We start from the raw sequence: 17,926 nt of genomic DNA, 5'->3' as shown, positions 1-17,926 counted from the left end.
GACGGGCTGTGCTTGGCCAGCTGTTGGCGATAAGATAATACATGGGGGGGTGCAGGTTATAGGGGTGTATATATGAGGGCATTTTTTGGTGTGTGTTTTTTTCCCTCTTGCCCCGTGTTGGGCAATTGCTTTACTCTCTGCGTTAGGTTATATACATTTTTTTAAAAAATCAGAATTCAGCAAATAAACCTGCCCCCGCCCTTTGTTCCCCCACTCACCCCCAGGATTGAAGAAGGGGGAAGTTGGAATTGGTGCGGGATGGTGGGGGGGATCGGTTGTCCCCACCCCTCCCCCTGGCGGCGGTGCCCACGTGAGTGGGGCGGCCAATGGGTGGCCGGTGCAGGTTTAACTATGTTTAATGTCAGATAGCAATAAAGTAGAAGCTGCCGGTCGGGCCCCGCGGAAATGGGCGAGCATAATCTCCTGAATCCCGGGTTTGTGGGGCCGCTGGTAAACATCCACACGGGAGACACCTTCTACTTCCCCAACTTCCGCGCGTCCGGGGCGCAGCTTCCTGGGCTGCCTTCGCTGTCCTACCCACGCCGCGACAACGTGTGCTCCCTGCCCTGGCCGTCGGCGGAGCCGTGCAATGGCTACCCGCAGCCCTACCTCGGCAGCCCAGTGTCTCTCAACCCTCCCTTCGGCCGCACGTGCGAGCTGGCGCGCGTGGAGGACAGCAAGGGTTACTACCGCGAGCCGTGCGCCGAGGGTGGCGGCGGGGGCCTGAAGCGTGAGGAGCGCGGGCGCGACCCGGGAGCCGGGCCTGGGGCAGCGCTGCTCCCGCTGGAGCCGTCGGGGCCGCCTGCGCTCGGCTTCAAGTACGACTACGCGGCGGGCGGCGGCGGTGGCGACGGCGGCGCAGGACCTCCGCACGACCCGCCCTCCTGCCAGTCGCTGGAATCCGACTCCAGTTCGTCCCTGCTCAACGAGGGCAACAAGGGCGCCGGCGCAGGCGACCCCGGCAGCTTGGTATCGCCGTTGAACCCCGGCAGCGGGCTCTCGGCCAGCGGTAAGGACCCCGGCCACTCACGCGGCGGATTCAAACCCGACATCTTACCAGGGCGGGCAGAACAGGACTGAGCTAGGGACGCCCAGGGTGACAGAATGTGTGGCCAGGAAGAGCTTATTTTTAAAATGAAGTGCGGGTGGGGGGAGCCTATAAACATGTGAATATCCCCATAAAAGAACTGGAGAGTGTTCCTTTTTCGTCCGCCTGCGGCTGGAGGCAGCAGGGATTCTGGAGTTGGGGGATCCTGACGGGGACTCCCCAGGCCTGAGGGTGAGGAGGTGGGGGGGACAGAAAGCCCGGCCCTAGTTCTCCCAGGCGCCTCTCCCTCCACCTTCCCACAGACACCATTACTTCCATTTCAAAAGAAACGCCAGTGGATGCGTTTACTCTGCCATTCGCCCATGTCTGTTCTAACTGATCGGGAATCCAGTCCTGAAGGATGTGAGAGGAAGGGACCAGGAAATAGGGAAGAAGAAAATTGGGGAGAGGTTTGGGGAGAAAGGAGGGGACAGGGACTTAGAAGGGTCATGAATACTGCCCCAGGAGGTAGGGTTGAGGAGGTAAGAGCAAAGAATGAAAGGAAAAAAAGAGTAAAGAAGGTGGGGGAGTTGGTGGGGATGGGGGTCTGGGTAGAAAAGGAGATTCAGACGACTGGCTGCAAGGAGAAGGGAGAGAAAGAGCCTGGAGTCCAGCCGTGAGGCCAAGGTGAAAGGGTCTGGGGAAGGGCCAAGGGCACTGGACTGGTCACCGTTAGATCCTTTGGCCAACCACTGCCATTTATCTCCACCCAGGCGCGCCCTGGTACCCGATCCACAGCCGCTCTCGGAAGAAGCGCAAGCCCTATTCGAAGCTGCAATTGGCAGAGCTGGAGGGCGAGTTTCTGGTCAACGAGTTCATCACACGCCAGCGCCGGAGGGAACTCTCAGACCGCTTGAATCTTAGTGATCAGCAGGTCAAGATCTGGTTTCAAAACCGGAGAATGAAAAAGAAAAGACTTCTGTTGAGGGAGCAAGCTCTCTCCTTCTTTTAAGGGGCAGGACACGGGCGCCAGCCCCAGACTGAGCCTGTCCCTGGCAGAGAGCAAAAGAGGGCGCCGCCTAGAACACAGTCCCCGCTTAGAACGCCAGGCGTCTCTGGCAGGCCCTCCCTGGACATCCTCTTGTCTGTTTTGTTCGTGGTTCCCTCCCATACACACACAAAACACCCTGCCAGGTCCCAGAAAGAAGGGAAGAAACCTAGCCAGGGAGAGCGGAAGCCGGCAGCTGCCCGCGGTTGGCAGGGACAGGAAGGCTGAGGTGCTGCGGGCTGGTTTATTTGAGACGGGACTGGGGCGCTGCACCTCCGCTGAGGATCTGGAGAAGCAGCGGCCCAGATGTCCCCTTCCTCTATTTCCCTTCCGTGGTCTTAATTCTCTTTGCTGGCAGGAGCAGAGAGCAGGGCCAGTGGAACCAAGGCACCTCAACCTCACAGTTCCTGGGGTTAGAAGAGGCTGGGAGGAGAGAGGAGGGTGGAGGGTCAGCGGAGAGAGCTGAGGGGGTCAGGTGGCTCTGGTAGGGCTGGAGGAAGTGGGGAACCAAGGAGGAAATGTGGTTTGTGAGAAAATGATCAGCAAGAACCAGAGTCTGCTTGGGTCTGGGTCCCCCAGGACACCCAGTGGGCAGAAGCTTGGGCATTTGGCTGGCCAGGCTGTGGACAAGGACTATCAGCCTCGTGTTCCCTCTAGGACCAGAACAGTATCCTGATCCCCAGCCCTCTCCCGAGCCCCCTGCCCGCACCGGTCGAATGTCTGTTCACAGGTGTGCTGCCATCCACTCCTCCGTCGCCTGCGGCGGCTGTGGGCCTGATGCAGCAAGCAGGGACCTGAGATCCCAGCGGACACAGCCTCAGGTTCATTAGCCACCCCAGAGGTCCCCAGCTGGCTCTCCAGACAGAAAGTGCAAGAGGCTGTAGATGGGGCTACTGAGAACCACACTGATTGGCCGGGAGAATTTCTGGCAGCCACAGCCGAGGCCTCTGATTCTCCCTTCCCCGCTGGCGTTCATGGTCACGGCCGGCCGGCCAGAGGCTGGACCAGCCGTAATTTATGAGGCGGGAGGAGAATTCACCCTTAAAGGGGCTGCCAGCCATTGAGGCCCCACTTAGTTCCAGTTTCCCAGGCTGGTGACAATGAAGGAGGGGGGCGCTGCAGCCCCTCACCCAGCTCCCTTCTCTCTTCCCCACCCGCCCCCCAACATTGCCCTTTGTCTTCAGAAGGGCTGCCTCCGCCTTCTGGCCTGCAAACCTCCACAGCCTAGCACATGGACCAGAGCAGAGGGAGGGGCACAGCCCTAGAACCCATTGGAGGTCTGAGAATGGCTTCTCTGAGTGGGAAGGCCTTTCATCCAGACTCCTTCAGACCCCAGCCCCAGCCCAGTAGATGCTGGGCTGGCTTGGAATAGAGGAGCAGTGAGAGAACCATCAACCTTTCTGCACTTCATTTTTATCCTTCTCCCCAAGAGTCCCCCAGGCTCCCATCTGCTGTCTGGCCCTTTCCAGGAGCAAGAGGGGTGAGAAGCAGGGCACTGATGGGAGTTAACCGCAGCCTGGACAGTGTGAAACTGGCCTGCTGGCTTGGAGTGTTTCCCATATGGGGAGAGTCAACCCTAACAAACTCTGCAAGGGCAATCCACAGAGCTTTTTACTCTCCCACCAGCACACAGCTTCTGTACAGGCAGACGCAAAGGCAAACACACACAGACACAGCTGAGCCCAGCACAGCACTGGGCCCACCCCACTCTCCCTAGTGCACTTGCAAGCAGGCAGCCTCATAATCCCCACATGGCCCAGAAGAGTGGAGATACAATCACATGCCTCCATCCCCCACTGGGTATCTGACACCTGGCAGTTCCCCATCCACACATACTTGTTTCACCCGTGTGCAAGTTCCCCCAAATTACCACCATTCCAGCTGTCTGCAGTCTCCTGTGGGCTTCCCCTGGGCATGAAGCACTCCCCACCTTGCCTGGTCACCCACTGTACCCCCTTTATGCAGCCCTTCCTGTGACCTCTGGGCTCTAGGGTGCTGGATTTGAGCTCTACCACTCCAAACTAACCTGATTCCCAATCTAATAATGAAGAGAGACCAGAACACTCTAAAAGGGGTGAGGGGACGAAGATATCCAATATTCTCTTTCCATTTGCTTTAAACTTGACTTCTGTGAGCTTCTCTGTCAATCTGTGTGTTGTTCTCTGTGTCTGTCGCTGGTACCTAGTGTAGTCCCCGTGGATAGTTGCCCTTCCCCTAGCTGCCTCCCCAGCTGTCTGTAGTGTAATTCTCTTATTCAAACATCTGTCTTTAGCACGTTTTCCCTTTATATAGTCCTTGTACAGAGTTGCTTCATCATATTAATATTGATAATAATAATTAAACATGAATTATGATTATGTGATTTTTTGAAAACAAAAGTTCTACCCCAAAATAATGGGAGTCCCAGCCTCCTAGCTGTTCTTCACTTTATATTCTCCAGCTCAGGTGAATAATAAAAATAATAAATGTATAATAATAATAAAGGAAGAGTGGATGCAGGGGCAACAAAAATATATAAGCAACCAAGATCTGTTTATGAGCTACCATCTCTAGTCCCAAGCAATTATAGCAGAGAGAAAATTGGGGGGTGGTAGACTTGGGGCAGGAGAGGGAGCTGTGAGAGGTCATGGGGCCATAAAAATAATGTGGACAGCCTAAAGGAGGTTGAAACCAGCTTCAGAAAAGGAGGTCTGTGCTTCAGGAACTTGACAAATAGAAGCCGGGATAGGGGCACTGGTGATCTGAGCTGGATACTGGGGCAGTAAGAGTAATTCATAATCCAGGGGCTGAGATGGAGCAGGGTTGTTGGGCCTAGAGCTTCAATCGTGTGGTCTTAATCCTGTGGCTTCACTCTGAGATGACGCTTGTGTATTGCAAGATGTTGAGAGGGGGCTAAAGACTCCTTGGAACTGGCAAAATAGGCTCCGCCTTTTGAAGCCAGAGACTCCCTCTAGGCCATGCCAGAGGTAAGCCCAGGCCCAGGACAGTGGTAGAGTCCAGATGTGCCCATGAACCCTCTGCACCTCCACCTACCCCTTCCTTCGGTAAGAAATGCCCTCTCTCTTTCTTACCCTTTTGCCTCTTCCCTCCCCTCTCTCCAGTTACCTTTTCTAACTGTAAAGCTCTTATCAAAGGAGTCTCCTCCAAATTCCTCTTCCACGCTCCTGAGCCTGTACCAGAATCCTAGGGGCCCCCACCAAGTCCAGCCTCTGAGCCACACCTCCTGCTCTGAAATCTTTCTCTCTTTCCTTCCCTTTCTTTATTCCTATAATTAGAGAAACTAGCGAATTTAGATCAAATACCATTCTCTTTTTTACCCCTAATCCCCAGTTGCTTTGCGAAGCTGAGGAGTATGGACAGGAAGGAGACCCAAAGCCTTAGGGTGCTCATATAAATGCCCCACAGAGTGAAGCATCGACCGAAGACCGGCAGCTTGGGCAGCCATGAGCTGGGGGAGGGGCCTGGTTTTTGAGCCTGGGTCTGAATAGAGGAGGGTAGGAGGAGTCAGAATCCCAGGAAATCCAGGCAAAAGAATATCTGACTCTTATGACGTGTCTAGACAGGAAAGATCAACAATAGGGACATCTCTGGCAAAAGACAAAGGAGGATTTAGGAAGGCCGCAAATAACTGGCCTTTAATTTATTCCCAGAGATACTCCCAATTTGAGAGAGAAGGCATCTAGTTGGGTGGTGTCTCTGCAGGTCCAGAGACTCAACGCAAACACTGGGGATGTTGCCAGAGAAGGATGTTGCCTCCTCTCTATGACTGGAAAACAAATCGTTGGGTCTCCCGGCCAAAGAGGAGGTCACGGTTGGAACCGCGATCCCAATACTTAGGTCGCAGCTGAGCTCTCCATCTGGGTGAGGATTTCCTCTCTATTGCAAATATTTGTCCAGTTTAAGCCCCCAAATTACAATGTATTCCACTAACTTTAAGACAAAGCACTCCGTGTCTCTCGCCGGGTTTTGAGGAGCAAGAAAAGGGAATAAATATCCAAATAATTTAGGTAGACAATAATTCTGCTGTTGTGCGTGTATAAACTTACGGCGCCCGAGTGAGTTCTGTATTTGGACCTGGTTATTGTTGCAGTTATTCTGCTCTACTCTGACGTGCACAGACGAAACTGAGTATTTAAAGCCACTAAGCCGCTATGGAGCCGGCAGGTGATGGGTCTGGCCGTCTGGGTTCTGTGGATGCTAATGTAGCCGGAAATCCGGCGCGATCGATAGCTGAGACCCAGAGCTGAGCAGGGACCGCTGGCCCCGGTCCACGAACAAAGCAAACTCCGGGGACTTGGGGTTCCGGCCAGGCCGGAGCCCCTGCCCACCCTCCCTGCTATATCCAGGAAAGCAGAAGCGGTTTTTCGGCCCCAGGCCGCGCGAGAAACGCACTCGGGAGCCACCAATCCTCTCTGCATGGCACCTGGAGGCGCGGAACGTTCCGGTGTAATTCAGCGGGAGGTGGAAGGCGGGCCCCGATCCCACAGCGCGCCTATGCTCAGCCTTTGGTCCGAGCGGCCGCCCTTCTGAGTGTGCCTCGGTCGAGACGGCCCTGCCGGTTTTCCGCGGAGAGGCAGTGGCCCGCGTCCGCCGCTGCGGGACTCCCCAGCTTCGCCCTCCGCTCCGCGCTGCAGCCCTGCGCGGTGCTCGCGGTTGCCACTCTAGCCGAGGCCCCGAGACAAAGACGCGCCGGGCACTGGTGGACGACGCGGGCGCCTGGGACACTCCCTGACTCGCGCCTGGAGTGCTCAGCATCCCGGCCCTGTGGCGAAGGCTGTGAGACCTTGGTCCAATTCCCCGACCGTCGTGGTCCCGGTTGCGGTCCTCTCCAGGGTTCAGGGTGAGGAAACCCGGCGCGCCCACAGCCCCGGCTGACCTGAGCAGCTCCCGCGCCCGACAGCGCCAGCAGCTCTGGTCTCCTCCGGAGGGCTGCTGTGCCCCCGCGAAGGACGAGATGACCCCTGCTGGCCGGAGCTGTGGAGGCGGCCTCGCCGAGACCCGGATCTGTCCAGTCGCTCGTCCCTGAGCACCCTAGGCCTGGGGGGACGCCCTGTGAGTGTGAGAGACCTCCAAGAGCAGCCGGAGGAGTCTGAGGCACTGGCCGGGCTGCGTGGATTAGACCTTTATCATAAGCTCCTTCCCTCTGCCGGGCACTCGGTGTCCCCACAGCGGCTGCCCGCCCTCCTGCCCGGCTTCTCATCGCTAGAGGCTCTGCCCTGGAGGCTCCTAAGACCTGTGCCGCTCGCTAGAGCCTGGCATAGGAGCCAAGAAACTGGGCCTCGACAGGACCAAACACAGCTGGACCTTTAGCCAATCTAAACCAGGCTGGAGGAAGTGGGGTTGCCAGCAGGTGATTTCTCTTCTTCCAGCCAGAGCCGCTTAGGAGGCAAGTCTTCACTTTGTCAGTTTACCTGGCCCAGAGTGGAGAGCTTCCTTCAAAGACAGGTCTGTGAGGATGGAACCCCCCAGCAGCCCTTGCTTGGGAAGCTCTCTGTAAAAGGTGCATAGTCCACATGCAGAGCATGGAAAAGATGTTCCATAAAGCACACACCTGGTCATAGTGCTGCCAATAAATTGAAACACAGTCTAAAATGCACAGATATCTCTATTATGGGTACATTGTTGGCATAGAAAATATATTTCTTTATAAACTATACACACAGAGGCACTTTTATCTACTATATGTGAAAGCAACCTACTGGGGAAAGATTACATACGGCACGTATATTCACCACATGTAAAACTTTATTTATGCATAAAACCACCACACACACACATCCTGCACAAGGAATGTGCAGTCCTGAGTCTATTTAGCTACATGTGAGTATATACTACATAAGGCATATAAAACCAGTGCATAGAAAATGCATCCAGATATTAATATATCTACATTTTAAAACTGCATGGAAAATACATTGTTATATATACACAAAGTGCATACCTACCCAATGTATGGAAAATATATTCTGTGAGTTGTGTTTATATACATACTGTGTGTGTACTAAATACATTGAAATTGCATTCTTCTGGGTTCATGAACTGTTTAAGACACAATTCTCTAGCAATCTTAATAGCAGGAGGAAGTTCAGGCATTGGGAATGGTAATCTCCATCTGCTGAGTCTTTTTTCTGTTCTTCTGTACTTCTATTATTTCTGTCTTTTAAATACCCCTTCTATGTCTACATGCATCACTTATTTAAGTGTTCTCCTATGTCTATGTTTCTACTGCAACTTTTGTCCCAAGCTGGGGTCTATATTTAGAGTGCAAAGTCCCGTTTGCAGCAGGGTCCCACTGCATAATCACTCCTGTATGGAATAAGCATTATATAATTAGGTTACCCATGTGTCTCAAGATGCATTCTTCTAGATCTAATATAAGCATATTATAGAGTTGCTCTGTGCTGCCAGTTAGAAAAGCGGTGCCACTGTGGCTTGGAGAGGCGTGTAACAGGCAGGTGGATTCCTGGGTGGGTGCTGAGCCTTCAAGAGCTTCCAAAGGCTAGGGCTGGTTTCACTTTTAAAAATTTGTTTTTGAATCTTAAGTCTAGGAATCAGCATGAAGCAAAGGCTGGACCTCTGCTTCTATGTTCCTCTCAAATCCCGGAGCAGCTCAAGTCCCCTGCATCCAGCCGGGACAGAGAGGCTTCCGGCCTACACAACCCCTTCGCTTCCTTGTAATTCTTAAATTGGGCTGGGTCTACACAAGTAGCAGGGAAAGGCTTTCCTATAACCCAAGCTTTTTTCCAACAAAACACACTCCCAACCCCTTTGGGGAAGCATTTTCTGACACTGAACTCTGGGCCTCCTAAAATTAGTCCCATTTGGGTCTTTCCTTAGCAACTAAAAATCCAGAACCCTCTGACATATGCCTATGGAAAAATTATTTGAGAGACAGTGCACTCACGCCCAACAGAGATATTGTTTATGAGTCCGTGGGTTCCGTGTAGACGCCGCCATATTTTACAGTCCAAAGGAATCAATTAATTAGTGCTTCCCAGTCCCCCCGCCGGCCCGGCCCCTGCTCAGCTGAGCGGGGGCGGCTGAGATAGATGTGCGTGGCCAGCTCTCTGGTCTTGTTAACAAGCCTCGTCATAAAGATGGAGATGATAAGAAGAGCAAGGAAGCTCGGGTGGTCGCGGGGGAGGGGGTGGGCTTGGTGGGCCCGGTGTGGGCCAGTGGCTGGTGGGGACAGCACCCGGCTCAGGTTTTTCCAGAGTTCTCTCCTGCTGGGCGTTCATGTCGCGATCTAGACCCGGATTATTCTCTCTGTACTCCCGTTCCCCAGATTTTCCCTTTTCCTCATGGAACACCAAATCAGATTTAAGAAAAATAAAAATACATAAACCTCTGTCTGTGAGTGCCTGTCTTGCCCTCTGCCACGTTTGTTCCGGGAACTGCCGCCTTGCTCCCTTGCCTGCATTTCTCTGCGTGGTTCGCTTTCACCTTCGTCTGGTGCTCTCTTCCCTCCTCTGGCTCTCTCTCTAGTTTCGTGGTTGCTTTTTCTACCAGGTCGGTGCTGGCTCAGGCCCCAACGAGCTTATAAAAAAAAAATACAAATGCCCCCTGGTTATCTCTTGCCAGAGTGAACACCCCCAGATAAGCCAGACCCAATGAAAATAAAATTTAAAAAAAAAACCTTGGGTGTAATTGCTGGTTTGGGTTGCAGCACTTAATTCTGTTTATTCTTGCCAATGTGCATACTTAATGGAGAGTTATTGATATTAAAGGGCAGGGGGGAGTTAATTTTACTTTTATAGTCATCTATTAAGAGCAGAAGATGATCTGAGTCTCCTTTAAAGGGACTCAAAAAAGGGGGAAGGGAAAGAGAAAGAAAGGGAGGGGGAAGGGAGAAATATGACTGAAGGGGAACAAAGATCTTTGCCTGAAGAAACAATGTAACACTAGACAGAACTATAAAGTCTGGGAATGTAAGAATGCAGGACTCTCTCCGCTTGCCCCATTTGGAATTCTGTCCCCTGCACTTCCTGCTGAAATCCTGACCCTGACTACACAGTGGTATTTCAGGAAGAATTCATGCAATTATTCGGATAATTGTAGTGGGAGAGAGAGAAAGCATTTCTCTTTTATTGTCTGACCCTCTCTGATGTCTGTGCAGAGGAGGAGGGGCCAGGGGTGTATGGGATGTAGAGGAAAAGGAGATAGTAGGGTCTCCCAACATCACCCTAAGCCCTACAAAATGGCTACTCCTAAATCCAGGAGGCCCTAGGCAGGAGCTTATAGATTTTGGAACATACTCAAGAACGCACAAGAGATCGAGTATGAATGCCCCTGATCTGGTTTCGTTTTCCAGGATATTTGCTTGGCTTTACTTTGTCAGCATAGACCTGCCTCCTCTAGTATTGTAGTCATTACAAGTAAGGGGATAATAGATAATTACAGGGGTGTCAATAATATTATTTTATAGCCACACAAGATATGATTAGAGTTAATGTCAGAGGCTCTGCTGGAGCCTGGGAGGCAGCAATAGACAAGGCGGAGAGGCCCTTATAGTCTTTCTCTATCCTATTTTTACATATGCGTTAATCTCTATAAATCCCTAGTTCTCTAAATCTCCTCCTCAGATGTCTTAAGGGAAAGCTCTAAGATTTTAGGGGCTGAAAGCCAAAGAAGGGTGAACCACAATTTGGTACTTGAACTCTGCTCCCCTCCCCATAGTTTCAGGAGCTGTAGGGTCTGCTTTCCCCATGCCCCCACAGCCTGAGGCTTTGCTCTCAGTCCAAGGCCACTAGGATCACAGAGACTTTGCAAGTGGGGCCAATGCGAGGAAGACAGGGTCTTATCCAAACCAATTTCATTGTCATCACCAAGTGGGCACTGGTCTCAAAGTGAAGCCTCTTTTAATCCTAAATTGGCCTTCCCCCTCTCCCCCAGGAACACCTGGGTGGGGCAAAAGCCAGGCTGGGGCTGTGAAGGCCAGTTCAGAGTAGGGATGCAGGAAGGACTGAAAATATTTTTGCTGTTGTTGTTTCCGGGATTTGAGACCAGAAGGGACCAGAAGGCTGGGAAGAGAGAGAAAGAGATCAAGGAAGTGCCTGAGAACAAGGCAAGAGAGAACTCAGGGAAGCTGTGAAACCAGCCGGCAAGGGTAAAAAGAATGAGTGAAAGAAAGGGGGTAGGAAGAACAGCAGGAGAAAAAGAAGGAAGGAAGGAAATTAAAAGGAAAAGACAGAAAAAGAGGAAGGAAAAGACAGAAAAAGAGGAAGAAAAAGATAGAAGGAGGGAAATGAAAATAAGAAAGACAAGAGAGAAAGATTGAAAGATAAAAAGAGGCGGGAGGGAGGCAGAAGCAAGGGTCGGCGGTTGCTCTCCCTCGCCCGGCCGCCTGCAGCAGTCTGGGTGGGCGGGGGCGCCATGACAAAGTGAAGGTCAAGTTAGCATCGTACCTTATAAGGAAGGCGCCGGTCCTCCATTTCGGCCTTTTCTCTGCCAGGACGCGGCCATGGCATTTCTGGTCTTGTAAACATCGGACTCTTTGGGGCCTTAAAAAAATAAAGACGCCCCTCCTTCCTTTACCGGGGGTGAGCCGGCCGGGGAAAGCGGCGGAGAGGGAAATCAGCTAATGAAGACTGCGGGAAACTTTTCTCTCTTTTTCTCTCTCTGGCTCCGCTCCCCGCCAGCTGGGGACCCTTCCCTCCCTCCTTCCTCCCCCTCCCTCCCCCCGCCTCTCTTTTTCTCTATCTCCCGGTCTTCCGTATCTCTCGCCGCTGTCTGTAACTCTGGGCTCCCTCTCTCCACTCCCCACTCCCCTACTGCAGGCTTCTAAATCCGTTCCATTCCACTGCGAAGCGGAGCAGGACCTAAGAATTGGAGAGAAAATTAAACGTCATAAAGAAAAGTTCATTTACAGCTTAAATGTCTGAATGTTACGGTTTCCTTCAGAAAACAAGGCGGTACACTCGGTAAGGAGAAGTGAGGCAGTAGGGGTGGGGAGGGCTGGTGCGGTAGGAGACTTGGTTTTATTTCTTTCTCAGATCCAGAGGCGGAAAGAAGGGGGAAGAAGCAGGAAAGTGCGACAGAAGCGTTTCACCCGGCAGCTAGCAAAGAAAGAGGCTGCAGTCGGTGGGACTGGAAGCAAAGCGCGTAAGGACTCATTGCGGGGGCAGCGATCCCCGAGGGCTGAGCTGGCTGCGCGGAGGCCTGGGGTGCGGAGAAATAAATATATTGGATATTTGTTGGTCTAGGGGAGGGGTGAGGCAAGAATGGAGGGAGACAGGGAGACCGGGAGCGTAAGGCGGCGCCGCCGCAGCCGGCCGGCAAGACCAAAAGAGACCCGGATCCGCCGCGGCGGCCTTTGGCGGTGGGCAGTGGGCAGGCTCAGCTCGAAGGCTCAGGAAGGAAGGATCCCGAACTGAGATCCTTGATCCTTTTCCTCCAGGGTAGCGCTGGGGATGAACAGAGAGAAAGAAGGAGAGAAAATTAATTTGTGTGGGGATATCTGCGGAGGACTTACCTTTTTCCTGGACCTCACAGCTCGTTTTCGCCTCCTCTGGGCTCATGGAGCCATTTTAAGGCCTAATCATTGCTTTTTAAATTGAAATTCTAATGGCAAGGGAAGGGAAGGATGCACAGAAAACAATGATGAGGAATTCTGGTTCAATCTGATGCTCCAAAAGCCTCTAATTGTTGTCACCTCCACCCTCCTTAACTGGAAAAATGGCCTCTGGGATCTGCCCCCACCCCCCACTTTACCTTTCTGATTGAGAGCACCTCCGGGATATTAGGGACCTGAGGGTCTAAGTCCCGGGTGGGAGCCGCCAGGAGCAGGGGTGTTGGTCTGTGGAGCTCCCAGGCCTCAGTCCCTGGTGCTCTCTTACCCTGTGTTTTCATCATAAGAAACAAAGGGAGAGGATTTGATTATTTCTGGTGATGTTAAATGATCCTGGCTTTCAAAGCAGCTCTGACCCCAAGATCTAAGGTGATAAGTGTCTCTGCCATAGACGTTTAATCTGGGCAAAGTGCCACTTATGTTACAAAATGCCTGGGCTCAAGGGGCTGGAGGGGTAGCCGGGAAGCCCCAGGGAGGGAACAGCAGGCTCTCTTTGGCAGTATCTAGAGTTCCGTGGATAGTATTTTGAACAGTTGAAATGGACTGGGGAGGCCCTTTCTTATGTCCCCTCAGTCTGGGAAGGGGAGCTCCAGTTAGTGAGGTGGTTTATGAGCTGGACGCTTCCCCCTAGTGTGGGAAAGATAGAGATAGCCAGACCTCACCCTGCAAAAATGCGCTTCATGTCTGTGACATAAAATTGGCAGGCACTTTGGAGATTTAGGGACTTGCAGAGAGTGGGGCAGGGCCAGACAACCTGGAGAAGGCAGAGGCTGAGGTGTGATTCAGGGTGGGTGGGGGTATCTGAGGGAGTAAGCCTGGGAAGATATCACCCAAAACCATTTCCTGAGAGAAGCCAAATACACACAATGCACTCCAATATTGAAAAACACCAGATGATCTGCTTGGAAGGGACGTAAACAGGCCAAGCGGATGCAAGTTAATAAAACCTGAAAAAGCCCAGGCAGGAACACTTAAAATGCCCCAGAAACAAAGCATACCATGACAAATTCTCACCCAACACACAAGTACACGCACCGGAATGTTCCCCAACATAGAGAAAAAGAGATTTCCCTAACTTGGGCCTCCACTCGTACCTGCCCAGCTCCAAGAGCATACACAAATGTGTGCACTCTCATAAAATGACCCAAAGAAACCCCTGGGGCCTGGGGGCAGGCACCGGCTGCACAAACACCCCACAGAGCCAGCCCGATGTCTCCTGAGCCTCGCTAATGCACGATCCATACCCGGAGATAAAAGTCTAGACAATAGACGGCTGTTTATGACAACGAGGCTCTCCAAGTTTGGGGCCAGGCGATAAATCTCTGGCGAATCTTCCTGTAACTCAACTTCTGACTGTAGTGAGGAGAAAACCACTGAGCCTGCAGAAAGCAAAGCAGCAAAATGGGGGAGACTTGTAAATCCTGAGCAGAAGGCACCTTCCCTGCGGGGGCAAGGAGGCATAGGCCACCACACTCACCCCACGGAGCAGTCCTCACTGTGGAAGCTTTCAGATCAAGCTTCAGAGCACAGGAGAGTCAGAGTTCCCCACTACCTGCCTAGGCTTCCAGGTTCCGGAAATCAGGGCAGAATGTGCAGGCAGAAGGCAGGGCCTGGAGGCTGGAACAGATCCCAAACAAATGATTCTTGCTGGGGGCAAAAGATCTTTTTTTGTTTTTGTTTTTGGTGACTGGAATCTTTTTGCTTTGTGTCACCTGAATTTTTTCACCCCATGCCTTCCTACCCCTCTCTTTTCTTTTTCCTTTTGGATTGATTAGCTGTTTGTTCCCTTTTGCATTTTCGACCCAGGCATCTGATCGCTAATAAAGAGTCACTGAAGTTGATCTCATAAAAATGCCGCGAGCTCACTTTGATCAGGAGAACTAGGTCCGAGCCTTAATGTAGGAGCTAAAGCCAGAGAATCAGGGCTCCGGCCAACCCGCGTCTGCTCTGCGGTGAGGCGGGAGATCTGGGTGGCCCAAGAGGGCAATCCCGCCCAGAAAAGGTATTTTCTGTGCCACTGCAACTGGCTTAGGAAGCTAAAGCCCAATAGCAGTGGCTCCATTTCCAGCCTGCTTTTAAGACATTTCCTTCATTTTGAGCATTTGGTGAGGGGGCCAGTGAAACTGGCTCGTAAAATAGGGCTTTTATGGGAAGAAATAGGGTCGGGTTGCTAGCCTCCTGGGACAATCTCTCCACAGAGGAAGGTGGGGCCTGTGGGGGCAAAGGAGCTGTCCTTCTCCCTCCCCACTACCTCCTCCATAGGTCCCAGGAACCTCTGAGCAGGGTCCACCAGCTTAGGTGGCTTGACTTGGGGACTCAGGCTTGGGGCAATGGCCAAGTCTGAGAAGAGGTGGAAGCCAGGAACTAGCAGTCCCACCCGCTTCTTGTTCCCTGGCTGGGGCTGGGGTGTCCCAGGTGCAAGATAAACCACTGACCTGAAAATCCCAAAGCATACTAAAGGGATTATTGCAGGCAGTGATATTACTGTAAGGGAGAGAAATATAGGCAGGAAGGTGAAAGCCAATTTCTAATGAAGTCTCCTTGCTGGCCCAGCCTGTGAACAAATGAGAGTGTCCATGTGTGGGACTCTCTCCGCTTATCTTTTTATTGACTCCACACAGGCTGAATTTACAATCCAAGCCCACTGGAGCACATGTGGGCCCCATTTCTCCTTTCAGCATTTTCCTCCGCAGTTCGTGGTCTGTGGGATGGGCTCCTTTCCCTACCACGATCTGCTCTCTAGAACCCAGAGCAGAGGAGGAGGTAGACAAGCTAACAGGAGGCCCCAATGCTGTGTGCGGGAGTTTGCTCTGGCAGCCGCCCCGGGTAGAATTTAGGAGACACTGTTCCCTTCTGAAGCTGCCCCTGTTGTCCGTGTGTGGGAGGGAAGGGTGCTGGAGTCTGCCTTAACTTTGGTCCGGCCACCGGGACACTTGCCCAGACCGCAGCCGCCTGCTAGCGGCCAGGCTGGCTGATGGCGCTGACTGAGGACACCAGGAGCCAGTGGGGAGGGCCGGATGGCCCTGCTGCAGAGAATTTCGGGTGAAGGCCAGGACTCAAAGCAGATGGAGGGGCCACAGGCACCCACCACATAAGATACAAATAAGCCACCTGGAGCGGGCTTGACAAGGAAGAGATTGGGGGCCAGGGATGGGTCCTGTATAGGGAGGTATTGATGCTGTGGCCAGAATCCACAGGCTGAGAGGGTGCAGCCTAGGGCAAGCATCTCAGCTGAAGCATCCAGGTAGCCTGGACCCAGGGCTGGGCAGGGAGCCTACTCCAGACCATGGGCATTTTTGCTAGTAAATGTCTAGCTGACCTCAGTGGCCAGTGCCTTCTTTCCTTGACCCTAGCAGCAACTGACAGTTGCTAGAGGTTTTTTGATTTGTTGAAAAACTAAGCCATATCAACACTAGAGAACATTTTAAATTTCATGCCTTACTTTTAAGGGGAGGAATATTACTTTCCAGAAGTCTCTGTTGGGAGACCCCAGCGTTTCCTAGACATCAACTCTTTGACATTCTTTCTTGCATTTCTTTTTTGTTTCAAGGAAATAGGGCTGCCAGCAGCTCCTTGTTGCTGCCTGGCTCACTTTTATGGTGGCCCCGGGAATAAACTTTGGTGGTCAAATTCAAGTGCTCAGTCCAGCAGCTGTCTCCTCACAGGAAGCAGCCCCTACCCCCATCTCAGCCCTAGCTATGCTGAGTCTGCCTTGAGGGATTGGGCCTCACATCACCCTGGAGGGTCAGGAGGGGGAAGGAAGCAGAGCCTTGGGTGGAAGTGGAGAAAGCGGAATCTGAGACTTGAGCCCTCATCCACACCTCTGCAAGGATAGGGGTACCTCTCACTTCCCTCTTGCTTGTTCCTATCACTGGGCAGCATTTTGCCTTCAATAAACTCGAGTTTAATGAGGTCAGTGTGAACCCCATTAAAAGCCATAGTCCATAGTTCCCCACCACTATAATTAAAAATGCTGGCCCCAGCTCACCCTATAAAAAGGGCTAGAGGAAAAAGGAAACACAGCAGATTTTTCTTTTCGTGGCCCCTTAACCAACAGAAGTCTCACACTTCAGAAAAGCCCCAATCTAGTTCTTCTTTGCTTCAGTTTAAGATCTGACCAGAACTAAAGGAATAGCGCCCGGCATTGAGTGGGTAGGAGGGCACCTGAGACCTATCCCTGAGTATTCCAGAACCACCCTGAGAATGGGACCCATGGTGGAGGCAGACTCCACTCAGGTGTCACTCTAAATGCTGAGCAAGTTTGAGGAGGCAGGAGCATTGAGGAGGAATGGATTTTAGGGGTTACATACGGAGACAAGCTACAATTTTTTGTGTCCTCCTTATCTGGTTTGGGAGCCGCAGCACTTCATCATGTTTCGTCAAGACAAATCCAGTCTAATTTCTTTAAGTGGAAACTAATTTTAACTGAGGGTTATGGGTGTAAAGAGAGTTTGGGCTATTTTTTGTTTTCCCCTGAGTGTGCATTGGGCTGAGCCCTTGGGGGCTTTGGTTCTTCCCCTCCTTCCCAAACAAATTGTGCCCTGGCAGCTCCTCTTTGGATCCAAGGTTGCTTTCAGCTCATGCCGGTTGCTTTTGTCCCCTTGGACCCAGTCCAGAACCTTTCAATAAAGTGATTTTCAGATGCGCAGATGTGTCCTGCGGTGCTCAGAGGGATGGAAGGCAAGGGGTTGGGGATGCGGAATGACTGAGCCTACTTCTTGGGCTACGGCTATCCAGGAGGCTGACAGACATGTAGGAGGGCAGGACAGGGCTGAGAGATAGGAAGGAGGCACTAAGATCTGGTCACAGCCCCAGGGACAGAGGCTGCGGGCTTTGACTAGGGAGTGGCCGCTGGGCCTCCCCTGATGCCACAGCATCCACCGCTCCTTTCCACTGTCTGGCTAGTCTCTTCTGGAGACCCATACCTGGCCCCACCACCCACCTTACAGTCCCCAAAATCATCCAAGAATAAGAACCCCAAACCTAGTCCCCCCCACCACATTCTTCCTGGACCCCTACACTAGGCTTCTTTTCAACCCACTAGCTGAGGCTGAGCCACTAAGCCAAAGGGCCCTGACGTAGAAGATACATGGCTCTCGTTCCAATCCTTTTCTTTGGGGTTTGGGATTTGAAAATCCACAGTGGATGTAGCTTTCTTCACATTGATTGACAATAAAGGCAGGCATGAAATATTCACCCAAGGCCACTCTCTCATACTAAATATTTAACACAACATTAGAGAAGGTTTTTCCCAGACTTCGCCAGGCACCGGCTGGGCGGCTGG

General features: G+C 52.3%; 1 protein-coding gene and 1 long non-coding RNA gene across 2 annotated transcripts; one reads left to right on the top strand and one right to left on the bottom strand.

Annotated features, from left to right (window-relative positions):
• The first annotated feature begins 378 nt into the window (after nucleotides 1-378).
• HOXC12 (homeobox C12) lies at nucleotides 379-4,423 on the top strand. Its single transcript, XM_055247446.2, has 2 exons — nucleotides 379-1,009; nucleotides 1,801-4,423. The coding sequence occupies exons 1-2, from the start codon at nucleotides 406-408 to the stop codon at nucleotides 2,037-2,039; spliced, it is 843 nt and encodes a 280-aa protein (XP_055103421.1). The 5' UTR covers nucleotides 379-405; the 3' UTR covers nucleotides 2,040-4,423.
• Nucleotides 4,424-8,108: 3,685 nt separating this feature from the next.
• LOC129465994 (uncharacterized) lies at nucleotides 8,109-11,596 on the bottom strand. Its single transcript, XR_008652058.2, has 3 exons — nucleotides 11,480-11,596; nucleotides 9,421-9,611; nucleotides 8,109-8,381 (listed from the first exon to the last, which is right to left on the bottom strand). It is a non-coding gene; the product is annotated as an uncharacterized lncRNA (long non-coding RNA).
• Between the last annotated feature and the right edge of the window lie 6,330 nt (nucleotides 11,597-17,926).

Source organism: Symphalangus syndactylus, chromosome 17, assembly GCF_028878055.3.
Source record: "Symphalangus syndactylus isolate Jambi chromosome 17, NHGRI_mSymSyn1-v2.1_pri, whole genome shotgun sequence".
Classification (NCBI taxonomy): domain Eukaryota; kingdom Metazoa; phylum Chordata; class Mammalia; order Primates; family Hylobatidae; genus Symphalangus; species Symphalangus syndactylus.
Note: the sequence above shows the minus strand (reverse complement) of the source record. Positions and strands in the feature narration are given on the sequence as shown.